Source organism: Drosophila guanche, unplaced genomic scaffold (assembly GCF_900245975.1).
Source record: "Drosophila guanche unplaced genomic scaffold, DGUA_6, whole genome shotgun sequence".
In the NCBI taxonomy this organism is placed as follows: domain Eukaryota; kingdom Metazoa; phylum Arthropoda; class Insecta; order Diptera; family Drosophilidae; genus Drosophila; species Drosophila guanche.
In genome coordinates, this window is record NW_022995751.1 from 4,770,018 (window position 1) to 4,789,774 (window position 19,757).

Consider the following 19,757-nt stretch of genomic DNA (forward strand, 5'->3'; position numbering starts at 1 on the left):
CTTCTATATCTTTGCTCTATCCCCAGGGGCGACATTTTCCCATTGGCTCTCCTCGCTCTCTCTCTCTCGCTCTATAGAGAGAAACCGCGTGGGTTATTTCGAAACTGTTGGCATTTCTAGGAGCATCAACAACAGCAGCAGCAGCAGTTCTTTATGCGACGTTTTGATATTCCCAAGCATTTCATCACCGACAACTAAATGCAACTAAAAATATCACAAACACCATTTACTACACACTTGCATACATATTATATATATATTTTACCTTCTTTTTCGGTTGGCTTTTCTCTCAACGTTGCAGCTACTATTTAGTTAGTTTTGAAAAAACTTTCCACTAACTCGGATTCACTTTTGTTCGAAAACTTAACAATTATTTTTTTTTGTGGGGCGCCTGCTGTAAGCGGCTTTAACTTTATATTAGCACCTCTCTTTTCTGTGGTTGTTTGTTGTTGTTTAATATTTGTTTTGCATATATTTTGTATCTTTTATCACTTTTTTATATGAATTACGGTGTACGTATTGATGGGTTTTTATTTGAAGAATCTTTTCAATTAGAGCCACAAACGAATGATGACTGAAAGTAGTTTAAGGGGTTTTAATCTTTCATTCATTCATTCGACTTATATCTAATGCCCTATCTTATATGTGGGCGCAGTTGGGGGTGTGTTGTGTGTTTGTGGATTGCAAAGCATCGTTTATTGACTCATCAAATGGCATTCAAAAAAAGGTCAACAGAAAGGCAGTCCAAAATTTGAATAAACAAATTTTCTAGCTTTCCACAACCCACGAAAAAAGCCCCACCACATGTTACGGGATGGAGGTGTGTGGGGAAGGGTTGCTACTGCTGATTTTTGTTGTTGTTGTTGCTTGTTGTTTATCGTGGGCATTACGTATACGCAACGTGTGCGAAAACCCCAACACTAGGGACACAAACACCGGAACGGGAAGGAGTTTGTGGGAGGAAGAACCAGAGAATGGAACGAAGTGGCAAGGGGAAGGAGTGGGAGTGGGAGGTGGAGGTGGAGGAAGGACCACGACGCTGCCAAATGACGACTGTCAAGAGGGAAAAGAGGGGGAGAGCGACGAGGAAGAGAGAGCGAAATAGAGAAAGAGAGCGAGTCGTATTTTGATACGGCTGTGTGACTATTTTCTGTTTTTGGGGAGAAAAATTGGTGATACCGTCGGGTGAGGGGAAGAACGAATACCGAAGGGGTCTGGGAGTTGATGGGCGATGGTTAGATTACGGGTGGGGAGTTGGGATGGAGCAGCATGATGTCGCCTGTGGTATACACACCGTAAAAATGTTACAACATAAAAGAGGAGGGAACAACAAACATAAAACACACACAACTTTTGTGTGTCACACGCATAAAGAAAAGAAATTGTTGTTGTTATTTGGCCACTGCTGCTCCCACTACTTCCCAACTGCTTCCTGCTTCTGTTTTGGTTTCTTTCTCACTGTCCTTTGGTATGTTTCTTGCTTTCTGTTAGTCCGTTGCTCAGTGCTTCTCTCCAGCTTTTCCTCTTCTCTGGTTTTTTACTCTACTCTACTCCTCCTCTCTGTCTCGTTTCTTTTGGTCAGTTCTCCTGTTACTTTGTATCTCTGGATTATGGTGTGCTCTTCTATCGTCTGTCACCTGTCTATCCTGTCTTTCCCTTCGCCACTGGTACATGGAATCTTCTTCTCACTGTTCCACAGTCTTTCTTCTTAGTTCTCTGTCCACTGTTTCACTGCTTTCTCGCTGTCCCTCCTTTGCTATAATGTAATGTGTTTTTCTGGCGAAAGCAACAACAAAACCCTAACAGTTCTGTGAGCCTCAAAATCAAGTACGTTCTCACACACTGAATACTGAATTTCCATATACATACAACAGACGTGTCTATATATATTCTCTATATACACGTATATCTTTTATTATAGCTCACACACATTAACTTTTTTGCCGAAATAGTAGTTCCCGCTGCCACTCTGTCGCCTCTCTGTATGTCTCTTTTCTTCTGTATGTCTCTCTGTCCGTTGGTTGACTTTTGTACGCGCGGCCAACACTTAAAAATCTTTCGTGTTGTATGTTTTTTTATGGCTTTTTTGGCGAAAAAAACGCAGTTTAAAAATACAAAGTGGGGGGGCCTGAAAGTGCGGCTGTAGCGAGGGGGGGCAGGTGATGTGGTAACTGTTTGTTGTTAAACGTTTTAGTTGTTGTTGTTGTTGTTGCAGCAGCAGCGGCAGAACGCATGAAAACTGGCACACACACACCCATACAACCAACACACGCATATACAACAATATCACATACAAACACAATGTGCTGCTGACTGCGACGCTGGCTACCACGCTAAAATGTAGAACTTTTTTTGTTTTTATTTTTTTCGTTCAACACATAAAAACGTGAAAATTTTTCAACGCGCGAAGCGACAGCGACGACCGACGCTTATTTTGGCCGAGTAGCGGGCAGAGCAGAGAACACGGAGAACCGAGAACACGTTGAATGTTGAACGTTGAACGGAGGCGAACGAATACGGAGAATGCCAAAGTGAAATCGAAAAGTGTTGCAATCACAACGACGATAGAACAACGACTCAGCGGCGGCCAGCGAGCGTCGGCCCACTTGGGGGCCCAAAACGAGCCGAGAGCAGCAGCAGAGCACGAGCAGAGCGCAGCGCAGTCAAAGTCAGCGTCAGCTGAGGAAGATAGCAAGAGCAAGAGAGAGAGAGTGCTGCGCTCTCTCTTTGGGGCTGCGCTTGCTCTTTGAGCACGGCGTACAATCGGTGGCCAAGGGATGCACTGCACTGATGCACGTGCGTTCGTGTATATTAGTGGGTGTGCTTGTATATATATATATATATGTGTGTGTGTGTGTATGTGAAAGAGATTACAATAAACACATTTTAGCAATATTACATATTTGGCCTATTTATTAAACAGGCACTACTTTTCTTCTCCCACAAGTGGAGCGAAAGGGAGATATGTATGCACGTAGGTGCGTCTGTGTGTGTGCGGAAGGGGGGTGTGGTGCGATTAGAGTTGTTGTTGGCGACGACGACGACGACGCAACAGCGACGCAGCTGCCAAGTACAGTGCTCCAATAACGAACAGTAAACGTCTATGATTAACTGATTGCAATTTCGTGAGATTTTCGATTCGTTTTTTTACCCAACAAAAAGGTGGCTAAACGAAACGAGGAAATTAATGAGAAGTAAATTGTTGGATCTACGGTTAATTGCAGTATTCTTACGGCTTCAAAAGTAATCTATCAATATGTAATCCCCTCCATTGATTACAAAAACTAGACTGGCGCTTTTACCCTAAATGATTGAGAAACCACTGAGGCATGGACTGAAGGTGCGCTATTTATGCGCTTTTAAAGGGAAAATTTTAGTAGATTTTTCAATTCAGATCTGCAAGGGTTTATGTCCATCATTAGCATTCCACTGAGCAAGTAGTTCAAGGGTGAAGTGAAGCAATGATACAGTTCCATTCAACACTATTGTACTTAAGTTTTTCTTATGGAAAGCCCTGAACTGTGTTTCTACAGCTGTACTTATTGTAGTCCAACCAATTATAGTTACGTGTACTAGTCGGTAATACTTAGAAACGCTTCTCATAGAGCTATCAACGAAGTTCGTGGGCAACTTCCACTCATCAAGCAGTTCATCGTACACATGTGTGCAAGCAGTGCAACTTCTATTGTCACACATTCTCATTCTCTTATGAGAGAGTGTCCGTAAGCAGCGACGCTGACGGCAAACAGAGACAGAAACAGCAACAGCGACAGCGTTGGCTATATGCCTGGCCAAACAAATACAGTTATGTTTTGACTGCTACTGCTACTGCTCCCCACACCCCACACCCCACTCCCGCACCCTCGTATGACCATTGTGTTGCGTGTGTGTGTGTGCGAGTGAGTTAGTTTTTCTTCTTTTTTTTTCCATTTTCGTTCATTCTTTACTTATTGTGCAATGATCCATGGCCATTTAATTGCTTTTCGTTTTGGGTTTTTGGCTACAGCAACAACAGCAAACAGTTGTTCTCTTTCCACTCTCTGCACCGCTCCTCTCCTCTCCACTATTCTCCTCCCGCTTTGCGCTAGGCTGCACTTCAAATGCTCAATTGTTGTCTATCAAGCACCCAATAGCCCCGTCCACCCACCAGCGCCGCCCGCTCTTTTGTCATTGTGGGAGGACGCATAAATAACGCCAGCCACTGATAAAAAATGGGCGAAGGGCGAATCTAAAGCTCGTAATTATGGCCAGAGCACGGGCCCTGGTCGGGCCCGTCAGTCCATCAGCCAGCCATCGCTTTTATCAGCGCTCTACGTTTCCACTTACATAATCAGAAAAATACAACAACAAAAACAACAGAAAAGATGAAAAACACGTTGGAAAATCGCTCTCTGTGCTCGTACGTGCGTGCGTGTGTGTGTATGTGTGGGTGCGCTTGTGCTTTTCTCTGTTTGTGAAGTTGGAAAATTTAAATTCCATCAAAAGCAGCGGCAGCAAAAGCAGAAACAGAAACATCAGCGACAGCGACAGAGACAGAGAGAGAGAGAAACAATCATGATAATTAAATTGGGTTCACTGAGGCGTATACTTAACATTAAACCCAAACCCAAAAGCAAACAAATAAAAAAGTAAAAACCAAAAGACAAGCAACGCCAAAAGCAGTGGCAGAACCAAAAGGCAAAAGTAAACGCAGGATGAAAGCCAAAGGCAATTTTTGGTAGCAAGGGTAAAGCGACAACTGGACGACTGCAACTGCAAACCCAAATCCAAATCCAAAACCATGAAGAAAATCCAAAAAGCAAATCAAATCCAAAATCATCTCTCGTCAACACAAAATTCTCCTCGGCTCTCAGTCGCTTCTACGTCAACGTCAGCATCCCCCACTGCCTGCGTCTCAGTCACCGTCTCCATCACCGTCTCCGGTTTGTCGACGCCTCAGGAAAACACACACAGAAAAAATATAAGAAAAACGAACAAAAAAATGCTTTAAAATAAAAAAAACGAACCTTCAACTGCCAAACAGCAGCAGAATCAGCAGAAGTGTTGGCTAAGGGGGCGCATTTCCTCCACTGGGTAGTGGGAGTGGGATGGAGGAGAAATGGTTCGAAGCGGAACAAAAAAATTATATAGGTTAGCCCTAGCCTTCGCATCCCTATCCTCAATTGGAACTCGTGCTATATACTAGGGATCCAGAGAGAGAAAAAGAGAGCGGACGAGAGAGTTTCGCAAGAGAACGGTAGAGGAATGCAAATGTGGGGCGAACTCCCACGCAGTCGGAAGCCCACCGACAACAGAGAAAGATGTCGGAAATGTTTTTAAGGAAAGTGCGGAATACTCTTAAAGAATATATAGAATGGATTTATGTACTTCCAAGCGAAAAATGGTAAATAAACATAGACAGTTGATAAATAAGCTTACATTAATATGGATTAATGTGACAGAATGCTTAAGTCAAAATACATTTACTGTTCATTCTCCCAAAAACGTATTAGATTTAACTAATTTTTGGTATTTAAGCACAAAACACCCAAAACTGTAATTGTTCCAAATAGGAGTTCCAAATATTTACTTTTGTGAAGACCACAGGATTCCACACACTCAACCCAAAAAGTACAAAATCGTAGAGAATCCCCAAACAAAAACATTCTCGGAAAACATTCACCCCACTTTTAATATACAAAGAGAGAGAGAGAGAGAGAGAGAGTTTGTGTGTGTGTGCTATAGCCATTCCCTTTACTGTTATCAATTAAATGACTCTTCATTACCGCCTCCCTTTGGGGTCGTCTAATCAATTCCCACAGGCGTGCGACCCTAACCCCGGTAATAGGGCAACACCGAAAATCAAAGCCACTTTTTGTGCTCCTAAGTGCAAAAATCAAACACACAACCCCCAAAGAGACCACTCGCACGACACTCTCTCTCTCTCTCTTGCTCTCACTGTGAATAAATCTTTCGTTCTCTATTTCACTCTTTCATATCTTCCTCTCTCTTAGCAGCTCTTCGTGTGCATTATTTATTGCTCTTATACAGGCAGTCTGCTCCACTGTCAGTGTCAGTCCGTCCTCCACAGCGTTCTCTCTCTTCAACTACCCTCTCTCTGGGGCTCACTCTTTCTCTCGCTCTCTGTTGTATAGGCCATGTGCGTGGGACCCGTTAACTAGTAAACCAGCAACCTATAATGGCTCCTCTTCCGTGTTGTTATCCCAATCCCTGTCCCCCGGACCTTATCCGTGTCCCTAAGCGTATCCTGTTGGAGCATGAGCACCAGCTGCCATGCTGTCTCCCTCCATCGGTGTCTCTCTTTCGCCCCGTCGCTGTCTATTAACGTTGTTTGTTTTGCTTTGGGCCTGGTTGTATAATAAATAACTTTGAAATAAATCAAATCAGAAATAGCCAAAACGGACACATGTTAAATGGACCGAGAAATGTAAGCGGGAGGCGCGCACACACGTTCACCAACCATCCATCCATCGCATCCATCGCTCACGAAACATCTTTTTATTGGGTCACCCGTTCGTCCGCCCGGCGGATGGGCGGAATGGAGGGGCAGGGGCTGTGGCGCGATGCGGAGCTGCTGGTGACCTTAAAACGCATTAGCAGTCGGCCAGGCCAAGTCGTAATAATTTTATTGGCAAACATCAAAAAGGAGAGAAGGAAAACCGAAATAAAAGCTAACCAACCATTCCGTCTGGCTAACTGTTTTGAAAGGTGTTGGCTCCAATTTCGGTTTTATTCAGAATTTCAAAATTCAAATAACGAACACACTACATTGGCAGTTGGGAAAGGGAGAGAGGCGAGCGGATAGCAAACAGCGAACGGCAGAGAGCGCCGCGACAAGTGCAGGCGTGCTCAAGGTAAAATCGCGGCAGCGCAGTCACGTCGTTGTCGACAGAGTGCAAGATCAAGTGAAGCGAGTGAGTAGTGACCGAAAATGCACGAGAGAGGGAGAGCGAATGTTCAGCAAGAGAGCAGACGACCATTTGACAAAACGTTACGCAGTGATGTTCCAGCAGCTACTCATTAGTGCTTACTAATGAATGGAAATACATATTAATCGAACAAATTTCTGAACTAAATTATAAAAAAAAGTATTAAATAAATAATAATTCCGCGTTTCCTGTCAAAGTAATTTCAATCTCCATAATTCAGCCAATTATATTATGTTCCTATCTTTCACACAATTTAATGTGCATATACTCCACACAATTACAGGGTACTTGAGCCATTCGCGCGGGTGACAATCAGACAACTTCTCTTCCCCTCCCTCTCTCAAACACACACACTCGCACCCTCTTTTTTTAGGCATTTGGTAGGCGATGCTGTTTAGGCCGCCTTGCGTCAAGTGTTGACGGCCAAAAGAGCAGCGCCTAAGGCAACGGCAGCCACAGAGGCAGTGGCGCAGCTGCGACTAGATAAAAAGAACAAATTGACTAAGCACGAAACACGTTTTAGTCAGACCAGAGACCAGAGAGTTAGCCAGACTCTAAGCCAGAGACGGAGCCAGAGACAGAGTTGGAGCGCGTTTGACATAGTGACCCAATTCCGGGTTTCGATTTTCTGGTTTTTCTTAAGAATACACGTTTTCCGCTTAAATGAACACACACACGCACCCACAAAGAGAGTGTGAAGGAGAGAGACAGAAGGAAAACGAGTTGAGAATTTTTCGCCCGGAATCTCTGAGTTTTCAAAGCAGTGACATTTACCCCCATCCTTTTTTTACCCCTCTTTACACACTTACCGTTATTTACGGCTGGCCGCTACGTCCTTCCCTGGGCACGAAGATGTTTTTGACTTTATTGCTGTTTTTCTCATCTATTTAACACACCCGTTCGCGTTCACGTTCACGGTACACATTACGCTAGGTTCGGTTGCTGGTACGGTTATTCAATCGCGTCGATACGTGGATTTAACGGACGATTTGTGGGTTTGTTCTATTACTTTTTACTAATCTGGTGGTGTTTTCATTTATTGTTGTATTATTTGTGGTGTTCCGATATTTAGTTTGAATTATTATTTACTTGACTTGACTATTTTTTCACTAGAGAACTTACTTCCTAGCAATCACAACTAGAAATGAGACTGAGACGGGCCCCCGCTCCAAGTGGAAATTGAAAAACTAACGCGCCGACTACTCTGTGTGTATGTTTTTTCTCTGTTTTCAGTGTGTTTCTCTGTTTTGTGTGGCACGGCACAAACATGTGTGGCACAGTCCGTCGGCGGAGGGGCAAGGCAGGCGGCGAGGCAGGCAAACTAGAGGAAAGGAAAACCAACCGATCGACCTAAAAAAACACAGCACGTTACGATTTTCCGCGCAAAACTTCTCTTCTACCAAATAGTTGAACGTTTTGAAGCTGCTGCTGATGCGGTGATGTAACACAGCTGGGGTTTCGTGCGGCTCGCGGAACTTTGACTAAAGCGGCACTGCAATATAGCTGTTATGTATTGGTATTATTCTGGTGGAAATTCGGTGGATTCGGTGGAAGGTCTGCTCATGGTAGAGTCATTGAAAAGGTCCGGCACACTCGCTCTTTGGGGGGCCTATTCTGTTTTCAACCCTCTCTCTCACACTCTCTCGCTCTCTTTGTGACAATCTTCACACCTTTTTGTTGCTTACCATGGATGTAAAGAGAGTTTTTCGTTGCAAGCAGTGATGCCGAGTTTGTGGTGAAAAATAGCTGCTTTTGGAGAATAGCGGAATGTAGGTTAACTGATCTATCCGCTAGTCATTGGCGACAGCCAATGCGCTGGCCTCAAAGATCACAAGATGAAGCTTCTTCTTAGCGAGTTACTCTCGCATTTGGATTTTATAGCCAACTTAATACTTTTTAATAACTTTTATAGGCTAACTTAACAATCGAACTTGAACATAGTCAGATCTAGCCTTAAAATGCTGCCTCCCGCGCAAAACTGTACCGCCATCACTGAATGTTTCGAGTGTGACCGTTCTGTAGAGCTGCACAAACGCCAATTTTGTAAAGATTAACCCATTTAGAGATGATGGTTGCACAAAATATTAACAATTGTATTCCAAAAACTTAACAAAATGTTAGCAAAAATGGCATTTTGCTGCTTTAATAAAAATGCTATTTCTCAGGTATACTGGCAGGTTCATTTTTCTTACAAAATCAACTTCAAAAAAGTGTAATCAAAGCCATCCTTGCATTTAATGGGTTAAATTGAAATTTTTTCTTGAAAATTTATTGATTTTTACTTGTTGCTGAGTGGTGGTGCTGTTTCTGAGTTGTTTTTCGAAAAAAGCTGCTGCTGCAAAAGCTCGTTCTCGACGCCAATAAATTGCGATTACCGGTAGAACGGGTCTCCACCTTGCGAGCGTTCAAAAACCCCCAGAGCAGCGCTTTGAGTCATAACTTATCTGGAGCTCAGCCGCAAAATTGTTTTTCGACTTTTCTCAATTCATTTTGAACCGTAAAACTGGCAGCACGCATCATGTCCGCAGGCCGAGTCGTCATCTACGGTGGCAAGGGAGCACTGGGCTCCGCATGTGTCGATCACTTCAAAGCCAACAACTACGTGAGTATCCGCGGCCGTCGCCGTCGCCGCCTTTCACCTGCAATCCACGAGGTTTAATTGTTTCATTGTTTCTTGGGCAACCTTCGTCATGCAACGCGCAGTGGGTCGGCAGCATTGACTTGAGCGAGAACGACAAGGCCGATGTGAGCATTGTGGTGCCACGCGATGGCAGCTGGTCCGAGCAGGAGGCCATGGTGGTGGGCAAAGTGGGAGAATCGCTCGCTGGCGAGAAGCTGGATGCCGTGATCTGCGTGGCCGGCGGCTGGGCTGGCGGCAATGCCAAGAAGGATCTGGCCAAGAACGCCGAACTCATGTGGAAGCAGAGCGTGTGGACATCCAGCATCTCGGCGGCCGTTGCCGCTCAGCATTTGAAGGAGTGCGGACTCTTGGCTCTGACTGGCGCCAAGCCTGCCTTGGAGGGCACTCCCGGCATGATTGGCTATGGCATGGCTAAGGCGGCTGTCCATCAGCTCACACGTTCGCTTGCTGGCTCGAATTCTGGTCTGCCAGGCGGCTCCCTGGTTGTCTCCATCCTGCCCGTGACCCTGGACACGCCCATGAACCGCAAATGGATGCCAGACGCAGACCATGGCACTTGGACACCCCTCACGGAGGTGGCTGGTCTGCTCCTCAACTGGACTAAGGTCCAGGAGCGCCCAAAGAATGGCTCCCTACTCCAGCTGATCACCAAGAGCGGCACCACCGAGCTGATAGCCGCAGAGTAGGAAGGAAAACCAACCCAATCCCCCCTTACACTGATGACTGCTCAAAACATAATCTCAATGCTTTCGCTTGTACATAAACTATGAATAAATCGCTTGGCGGCTTTCGATCGTTTAATGTGGATCTGTAAACATTTGGGGGTAATACACACGGGGACTCGGATAACCTTTTGAACTCTGGTAGAGCTCGGGGAATGAACGAACTAAAGCTTTTTTCATAATGATATAAAGACAGACAGGCAAGAGCTTCTTGAGACTTGAGGTTTGGGTCTAGGAAGCAGTCTACGTCTTCTTTTTCTTCATGATTTTCATAAAGAACACCATGCCTGGGGAGGGAAACAAATAGAGAGGTTAGTTATGGACTTGGACTTTCATTTGTTAAATGACTCACCAACAAATGTACAAAACACAAAGACAAACAACATCCAGGCCCAGCATTTGTAGGCACTGCGCGAGTGCTGCTCGAGTTTTTCGGCCTCCTTGCCGAGCGAATTGATGTTGCGATCGGCCATGCCAGCGGATTGGGTCACCATTTCGGTGTCACGTTTTATAATCCGATTTGCCGTCATTGTCTGCTCCTTGAGGTTACGCGTTAGCGAGAGCATGTGCTCCGTGATCTTCTCCTGCTTCTGATTGTAATACTTGACAGCCTCGTTCATGTTGTCGCCCTCAGTGGCCGGGTTGTTGGAGCTGCCGCTGGGACTGCCACTGCCGCTGGCGTCCTCGTCAGCGCCACGTCGGCGTCGCACTGCATCGCCATCTACTAATAAATGGAGGATGATGAGTCATTGCTTGGTGCACCTCTGGGGCCTTAAGTCAATCCTCTTACCCGCCAGCAGATCCTTCCGCATATCGTTGTAGTTTTTTGTGCTCTCGATCTGCTGCATCTCCTTCAGGGACACTTCCCCCGCCTCGCTGGCATTCATTTGTATTTTGGTGCTTTCCGTGTAGCCGGTGGTCAGCTTGAGGGCCTGCAGGCGCTCTATGTACCCGGAGATCCTGGGCACGCTCCGCGGGTCGTCCATGGCCTGCAGTTCGGCGACCATTATGTCCAGCGCTTTGATGAACTTCTGCAGGCGCCAGAAGTTCTCCTCGCTCTTGGCCAGCTCCTCGCAGTTGCTCAGCACTGTGCGGATGTTTACATTTAGCTTCGTGGCCATTTTTCAGGCAAAAACATAAAAAATAACAAATTATTCCTATTTATAGCTTCTATCGATAGGTATCGGTATTTGGTCAGCTGTTTTTGCTTGTGTAGAATTAATGTAAATAAGCGGCCAAAATTCCGATGCACATGCAACTCTGTGTAGTTGCTGTGTAGCAAAATGCAAACCATTTGTCGAATTTTAAATCGTTTTTGTTTAAATATTTCTTAAAAAAAAAGCAATGCCAATTAGTCATTTAAAAATAGAATGAATAGAATCTAATGAAAATTTGATTAGATTATTACAAAAATTAGTTGTTCGTTAAGAACCGCTGCGGCAAAGCACTCATAGCATAGAATGTGCACGAAGATTTATTCAGCGGGGGGTATTTATATTTCTACCAAAACCTTATCAATAAAAACCTCTTAACCAATATCAGAAATTATCAATTAAACCTTCGCGATAGCCCATGAGGGTGGTAGGCACATATTTTTGGAAACAGTTGCCGCGTGCCCCGCGTTAAGATCTGATTTGTCAGGTAATATTCGATGGCAAAGCAATTTCCTTGACTCAAAAGTGTTTGAGAGAGGGAACGGTCGCGACGTTATCAAGCAGCTGACAGCGTTAACCTTTTCGGCAAAAACAAACCCAGCCCGCGCGCTCTCTCTCCCGCGCATGTGCTGGCCCCTGTTTTTGTTAACAGATTTATATGGCTATGAATGAAGGTAAGCCAAAAATCGTACGCGCTAAAGTTTCTCTCTCTCTCCCAGCACCAACTAACGCTCTCACTTGGGGCTCTCTCTCTCTCTCCATCTCTGTCTCTCCCCTGCTCTCACACTCCTGCGCAGCAGCAGCTAACGGTTAATAGCAAACGAAAAAACGACGAAAATCGAAATCGATAAGTAAGCCACGGACCGCAGCCACCAGAGAAAAAGTGCTTTAAATTCTATAAAAACCAATCAGAGAAAGCAAAAAACTCAACAAACTGCTGACCAAAAGATCAACCTTCACGGGCAATGTCCAAGAAAAGTGTTAGCATGGCGTTTTATCAGTTGAAATTGTAGTCTACACATTTGGTACACAGTCTGCGAGCCAGAGAAATCGATACACCCGAAACAGGGGGCTGGTGTGTCCCTGTGCCTGTGCCCTGTGCGTGGGTGCTGCTGTTCCGCTGAAAAATTACCATCTAACTGTAGAGACTTTAGCTGCGAAGCGAAAAAGCTTTGCAACCTTCAGCCACACGAAAATATTTGTTACATAAACTATAGAGAATCCATTAATAGCTTGAACCTCACATCACATTATCACCCGTTCGTTTTTGCAGCAACTGCTTGTGGTAATGTAAGGCGCTTTGATTGGAGCTCGCAAAGAACAGAAAGAATTGGCTTGGTAAAAGCGTAAAGCGAGAGTGCGTAGAGTGATTCGATAGCCATAGCCATAGTAGACCAAGCCCCCAAAATGCAGCCACCGCCGCGTAAGGTAAAGCCTTTTAGAGAACATCCTCCATGCCATTATAGAAGTATTCGCCACACACACACTAAATTCTTGTGTCCCACAGGGTAACTATGTGAAGTTCTTGAAGAATCTGCACACGGAGCAGGTGGCCAAGTTGCAGCTGAAGAACCAGCATGAGTGCGACCTGCTGGAGGACATAAGACAGTTCACCATCAAGCGATCGGCCATCGAGAAGTCGTATAGCGAGGCCCTCCTGAAGATCTCGTCGCAGTATCTCAACAAGAAGATACCCAACATTCCAGACATCAAAATGGAGGGCATGGAAGAGCGTTGGTAAGTGATGCAACCCCAATGGAATTCCCATTTGAATGTGACACTGTTGTACCCCCAGGAACATGTGGAGTGTGTGGCGCACAGTTCTCGAGGAGAATGAGAAGTTGGCACGTGCCCGCTTGGCTGCCATCGAGGTGTTCCAGCAGCAGATAGCCGATGAGGCCAAGGTTCTTAGGGACTACAAAGTGGCCATTGCCAAGCGTTCGCTATCAGGCATTGTGAACGTGCAGAAGGAACTCCATTTGAGTGTGGGCGATGTGGACAAGACGAAGAAGTCGTATTTCGACGAGGAGCACTGCGCCCACGATGTTCGCGACAAGGCTCGCGACATTGAGGAGAAGCTGAAGAAGAAAAAGGGCTCCTTTTTCCAGTCCATCACATCGCTGCAGAAGAACAGCGCACGAGTGACCTCCCGCAAGGAGCTGCTCGAGGAGAAGTCCACGGGTGCTCGTAACGATTATATACTCAGCCTGGCGGCAGCCAACGCCCATCAGAATCGCTACTTTACCGTCGATCTGCAGACCACGATGACCACCATGGAGAATTATGTTTTTGAGCGAGTTGCCGAGTACCTGATGCTAATGGGGTAAGACAAACAGTCACTCCCCTGGCACAGAGTTATCAATTGATTTGATTTGATTACCCTTTTTAGACGCACAGAGCTGCTGACCTGCTCGGCCACGCAGAACAGTTTCGGGAAGATTCGTGACCAGGCGCAGCAGCTTTCGCGGGAATACAATCTGCAGTGCTGCTATCTGTTCTATCCGGTGCTGAAGCAGCATATTCAGTATGATTTTGAGGCTTGTGACAATGATCCGGTGAGAAAGGTGACCACGGAGCATGATTCGGCCACAGAGACGCTCACCAAGGAGGCCAAGAATCTGGCCGGACGGGTAGTCAAGGAGAATGCCTCGATAAGGGAGAACGCCAAGAAGCTGGCCCTCTGCCAGTCGCTGAGGGACTCGGGACAGCGATCCGATCCCAACGATCCTAATGGTCCCGATCTGGACACCAAGATCGAGGAGTTCCGTGATCAGATACGCCGCTCCGAGACCGAGAAGGCCAAGGCCGAGGCCTGTCTGCAGTGCCTGCGCGACGGCGGCATCAATGTGGACGAGTGGGTGCAGGAGGCAGAGATTATGGGCGTGCAGGAGCTAACGCGCTCGGCCAGCTCCATATCGATGCGCACCGATGCCTCTGGCCAGGGCGAGAATCCCAGCTCCGATTCCTTCTACGACAGCGACAAAGAGGAGGCGGCCGGCGGTGCTCCGGCCTTTGCTCAGGCAAAGCCCAAGGCGGAGACACAACTCTCCAGGGATCGCACGTTCAGCGACAGCGATGACGAGCCCGAGGAGCGTCCGGCAGCTACGGCTGCCGCGGCAGCTCCAGCAGCCGCAAAAGCAGCCAGCGCAGGCACTGGAGCCTGGGACGATCCAACTGAGGTGAATTGGGGTGGCGAGGAGGAGGAGGAGGACAAGGATGAACCAATTGTACCCGAGCCCAAGGAGGCCATCTTCAAGTGCACCGCACTCTACAGCTACACGGTGAGTGGTGAATCATCTGCGTGGAATAACTTTTAATTTTTGTATTCCATTGAAGGGCCAAAATCCCGATGAGCTGACAATTGTCGAGAACGAGCAGCTGGAGGTGGTCGGCGAGGGCGATGGCGATGGGTGGCTGCGTGCCCGCAACTATCGGGGCGAGGAGGGCTATGTGCCGCACAATTATCTGGACATTGATCAGGAGACGGCCGGCGGCGCTTTTAATGGTACTGGTTCCGCCAATCAATTGCGCTCTCAAATCTCATTCTCATCTGTCGATTACACCGTTGACAACGAAGATCAAACGGTGGACTCGATGCAATCCCCCGACCAGGTATCGGTCATAATGGCCCCCCAGAAGCGCCTCAAGTCCGACGTCGAATGGTGCATTGCGCTCTACGATTACGATGCCACCGCCGAGGATGAGCTGACCTTCGAGGAGGGCGACAAGATTAAGATCATCACCAAGACGGCCCACGGTGTCGACGATGGCTGGTGGGAGGGCGAGCTGGATGGCAAATTTGGCAACTTCCCCTCGCTGGTCGTCGAGGAGTGCGACGAGTTGGGCGAACCCCTCAGCGAGGGTGGCGATGAATCACCACCACCCATGGCAGCCCCGAACTTTGCGCTGCCCCCGGCACCAGCACTACCCCCAGAGTATGCTCATGAGTTGGAATTGGAGCTGACAGAGGATATGTTTGGCTCACAGGATACGGCAGGTGAGTGACGGAAATCCATTGCTGATTATTAGACTCAATTGTTTGGTTTTCCAGATGAAGACAGTGGCTATATACCCAACGGTGCTGCTGTTCCGAGTATGCCTCCGCCAGGTAAAGTCCACAAACCAGCACTCTCCCCTACACCCCCGTCAGCATCTGCTCTTTGGTTTCCTATACCCTCTATCTCTATCTAAATCTATTTTCCATATATAAATATGTATATCTATCACTCAATCTCCGATTCCTCTAGTACAAAAAAGCAAAAAAAAAACAATTGTATAATTTTCCATTTTCCACCGATATAAAAAGACCTTTTATACCTGCTTCTATATTCTCTAGAGGTAAAACTTAATCTCCAAAAGTGCAGCTCGTCTAAATACTAATCACTTGTACTACCTTACTACTACTAACTACAATCACAACCCAAAACCAACCAACCACCACCACAAATCACTGTAACTACTCGCCACTCTCCACTCTCTCTCCACACACCGTTAATGTGTCTCTATGTCTCCAAAAACTAAAAAAAAAGAAACCAAAAATGTGTCTTCCCAGCCACTGCCCAGATGAAAGCAATCCGAAGAACTGTTATTATTACCCTACGATTTTTTACAGTGTTCTCTCTCCTAACTCTTCTTAGGCCGCTTATCCAACGTGTGTCGTGTCGTGTGTCAGTGTATCCTTGTTTCTTGCCATGTTTATCGACTTATTTCTTTTTGCAGCCTCTCAATCTTTTTAATTATTGATAAATATATTTAGGTATATATTTCTGTGTGTCTGTGGCACTGATTTTTGGTAGAAAGCTTACGATTAATTTTCAATTGATTAAAACACATATTTTTTCTTTCATTGCTGTGTTTTCTGCATCGGTTGTTGTTATTTCTCTCAGTGTAAATTGTGTGTCTTTGTGTCATTTAAGGCCAGAACCAAAGCCAAACCACTGCCAAGAAGGGTAATTGAATTGATATGTTCCATCCTTTAACTATCTATAATCTTGAATTAGTTTAGGGGAAATCTGTTCCTTATCCTGTGTGTTTTATGAGAGCATGTGAAAGATATCTCTTGCAGTTTTTCCCCCTTGGTAGTTTCTATCTATCTATATACTCCTGTATATCCCTTGAGGTTTTCCCAGCCAACTATATATTATGTTAAATATCAGCCAATATATAAACTACAAGATCCAGTGAGGACTTTCCTTCTATAATCTAAAGCGATTTGCTTAAATTTACAGAAACTTAAAGAATATTTAAATGAGGTTCCTTAGAACCATAGTTTTCTTCACACCTTCCCGCATGTTTGTCTAACTCCGAAGCCTAAAAACAACCCATTGAATATTACCGTATCGTATATATTGAATATTTGTACATATTATGTACCCCTCTCCTATACATCGTATATATAAGATTATGAATTTATATTTTGCTAATTAGTTATCTTAGTTTCCCTTTTGCCATTTACCTTATTATCGTGTATCTAGATAGTTCTTGTTCCAAGACTGCCTTGAAATGATTCTTCAATTATTGATTTCTATGTATATTCTCTCACCGCTCTATATATATACAATAATATGCCTTTTTTGATCAAGAAACAAGAATGATTTAAACCAGAAATACGAATCTTGACTAAGCAATCGAAATATTCTCTCACCTTTTTTTAATGCTTACTCAGTACTCATCCAAGAGCCTGGCATGGAGGTAAACTATCCATTGAACACCCATTCAGCCATTTAAACATTTCTAAAGCAATTATAGATCACATAATTAAATGTTTATTATTTCGTGTGTGTGTTTTCCAGGACGATCTCAGTGACGATGGGCAGCCACCGCCGTCTTTGCCGCCTCCTCAGCCGCCACAGCTGCAAAAGGCTGCTGGCAAATCAGAGCCTGTTGCTGCCAACACATTGAACTTAGGTATGGCACAAATAATTGTTACCGCTGCAACCCCCATGGTTGAAGACGGTGCCGATAAATCTTTCCCACCAGTAGGAGAGAGCGAACGTGAGCAGCAGAAGAAGCAGGATGAGTCCAAGCAGGAGCAGCCGGTGGCGGATAAAAAGCCAGAGATAGCGCCAAAACCATTGGCCAAAGTAACGCCATCGCCACAGAAGCAGCCGCCCGCACAGGTGGTGACGGCTGCCAAAGAAGGTAACAGTAGAGTGCGACCGGTGGTAAGCATTACACTGACCGAGTATCCATCCTGTGATCCAGAGGACCAACAGTCCTTCTCGGAGGGCACGGACTCGGCCTCGGGCGCCGATGTATCCATTCTGCAGGAGGTCGAGGATCCCTTCAATGAGAAGTGCAAGACCGAGGCGGCCGGAGGTGGAGCTGGATTTGAGGCCAACTTTGAGGCCAATTTTGATGCCAACTTTGATGATGCGTTCGCCGGTGCCACAGCAGGCGGAGGTGGAGGTGGGGGCGGTGGGGGTGGAGGCGAGCAGTCCAGCGATTTCGATGTAAACGGAGAGCCGGGCGATGAGGAGCAGGGTCAGAGCGAGGGCGCATCCGCAGGTGGAGTCGCAGCCGAGGAGGACATTGAGGCGCCCAAGCAGGTGGTCGGTGGGCGAGCTAGCATACCCGAGGAATTGGACTCAAATCAATTGGCACGTTTGCAAAATCTGAAAGAGTCGAACGCTTAGATCTCTACCCCTCTTGGTCGGCTACTTCAATGTTGTTTCTCTTGTTCTTTTAGGCACACGACCATGAGCATGATATACTATACTATATAGACTATAGCGACGGACAGTTGTAGAGCGGATCCAAGCGGAACACCACCTCTCCAGACACAGCCACTTTGAATGCATAATAGGCTCACACAAAAAGAACAAACACCAAAAACACGATCCACCACCTCCAACCAACCACATCCAGATACAGCTACAGACTTAGACGGACTTCAATCTAGCAGTTTAACGATCGGGAATACAACGGGAATAAACCAGAGAGTCGGAAAAGCAATGCATCAAAATTTGTTGCCTGGTTTATTTGCGTTTACCCCCGAGCCACATACAACGACACAGCAGCAGGTCTACAGATTAATCATATGATATGTACTGATACCGTATATAGAAAGATTCCTCTCAACCCTCGCATCACGTACAGCGCTCAAATTGTGTACATCCATTCGAATATACTTCTTTCTGACTGCCTCCGGGGTTATAGTTAGACATCAACTGGGCCTTCATAACAACAAATTAAAGAAAACCACCATACGATATATATAAATATAAACTATATAAATATATATTTACATAATTATGCTAGTTTGTAATGTGTTATACTCTCAGACACGTATGGAATACATATATATAGCGAAATATTGTAAACGTTTATGTAGCACTCTCTGACACGGGTCGGTCTTCGAATATCAGCAACAGCAACAGCAACAGCAACTAATCGAGCAATAAAAAATATGTATTGTATATATATCTAAGTCCAGTACTTTAGCCGCCTTATGTTAACCATTGTGCTTGAGATCCGAACCGTAATGTATTAGCCAAGTTAACAATCAGTTAAGAACAAACAGCCAAGCAGAGTTCTACCAAGTCAATTCAGTTCTGTTCTGTTTTTTGTCTGTTTGATTCACTCGTACTCGCAATCCTAGGAGTTCTGCACAACAAATTGAATGTAAACGGTTACCCACAAAAATATTGTTGTAATTGTAATTGCAAAACCCTAGCCTAATTAGTTAAATGTTTTTCCGTGTCTAGTTAAATGAACTAAGTTAATGTGTTGGAATGGCCAGAAATGGTTAAGTAATTGAAGAGAAATTAGTGAAATGCCTACTCAATCAGAGACTTTGTTTGCGAATACTCGAATACTCTCTCCTCAATGCCTAACTCAATCGGATGACGTCTCCTTATACACACATATTCAACGATATGATATTTACCATAACATACAGTTTAAACTAATGAAAAAACGAACTTGAATACTTGAACCAAATGTATTGTAATTGTATGTAATTCCTGAGTTTAACAAACAAAAAGACAACCCTCTGTTCGGAACCACTCACAAAAATAAACAAATTTCCACTTTCAAGCAAGCGAAGAAGTGTACGAGTTTTACTGGAAATAAAACCCATTGAAATACCTCTTCTACTGGAAAAAAAACTCATGTCTGTATTTAATTTTTTTTGTAATTTTTTTTTACATATCTTTATTTATATTCACTTCATTGCAATATTATAATATTTTTCTTCTTGGTTTGCGTTTTGTCCACTTGGATGTTTTTTTTAGTTTTAGTATTTAACTTATTAAATATAGGTTCCATTCTTGGGTTTCTTGTTTTTTTTATCATTTTACTTTCTGGTAAC

General features: G+C 45.1%; 4 protein-coding genes across 19 annotated transcripts in view; 2 read left to right on the forward strand and 2 right to left on the reverse strand.

Annotated features, from left to right (window-relative positions):
• Positions 1-8,443, reverse strand: part of LOC117586883 (protein boule) — a 29,597-nt gene extending 21,154 nt beyond the window's left edge. The window contains exons 1-2 of one of the 2 annotated variants that reach the window (XM_034277209.1): positions 2,295-2,576; positions 266-574 (exon numbers count right to left, since the gene is read on the reverse strand). The gene's annotated coding sequence lies outside the window, so the exon portion shown is untranslated. Of the gene's footprint in view, positions 1-265; positions 575-2,294; positions 2,577-7,738 lie in introns of those variants that run through there. The other variant, XM_034277210.1, reaches the window with a different exon arrangement.
• Positions 8,444-9,234: 791 nt separating this feature from the next.
• Positions 9,235-10,368, forward strand: LOC117586886 (dihydropteridine reductase). The gene is made up of 2 exons (XM_034277220.1): positions 9,235-9,531; positions 9,633-10,368. Exons 1-2 carry the CDS (start codon positions 9,448-9,450, stop codon positions 10,254-10,256), a joined length of 708 nt encoding a protein of 235 aa, XP_034133111.1. The 5' UTR covers positions 9,235-9,447; the 3' UTR covers positions 10,257-10,368.
• LOC117586885 (vesicle transport protein USE1) lies at positions 10,350-11,463 on the reverse strand. Of its 2 annotated transcripts, none has more exons than XM_034277219.1 (3): positions 11,083-11,463; positions 10,645-11,013; positions 10,350-10,579 (listed from the first exon to the last, which is right to left on the reverse strand). In XM_034277219.1, the coding sequence occupies exons 1-3, from the start codon at positions 11,411-11,413 to the stop codon at positions 10,536-10,538; spliced, it is 744 nt and encodes a 247-aa protein (XP_034133110.1). In that variant the 5' UTR covers positions 11,414-11,463; the 3' UTR covers positions 10,350-10,535. The 2 variants fall into 2 exon arrangements, with proteins under 2 accessions (XP_034133110.1, XP_034133109.1); XM_034277218.1 differs by having other exon boundaries at positions 10,645-11,016.
• A 791-nt stretch (positions 11,464-12,254) lies between these two features.
• Positions 12,255-19,487, forward strand: LOC117586880 (protein nervous wreck). Of its 14 annotated transcripts, none has more exons than XM_034277188.1 (13): positions 12,274-12,426; positions 12,720-12,874; positions 12,954-13,183; positions 13,242-13,769; positions 13,836-14,727; positions 14,783-15,443; positions 15,498-15,554; positions 16,363-16,395; positions 17,112-17,137; positions 17,239-17,353; positions 17,426-17,587; positions 17,651-18,045; positions 18,135-19,364. In XM_034277188.1, exons 2-13 carry the CDS (start codon positions 12,854-12,856, stop codon positions 18,192-18,194), a joined length of 3,180 nt encoding a protein of 1,059 aa, XP_034133079.1. In that variant the 5' UTR covers positions 12,274-12,426; positions 12,720-12,853; the 3' UTR covers positions 18,195-19,364. The 14 variants fall into 14 exon arrangements, 12 of the variants coding, with proteins under 12 accessions (XP_034133074.1, XP_034133079.1, XP_034133080.1 ...); XM_034277189.1 differs by having other exon boundaries at positions 17,429-17,587; XM_034277191.1 differs by lacking the exon at positions 16,363-16,395 and having other exon boundaries at positions 12,275-12,426; positions 14,783-14,951; positions 15,024-15,443; positions 17,429-17,587.
• The last annotated feature ends 270 nt before the right edge of the window (positions 19,488-19,757 follow it).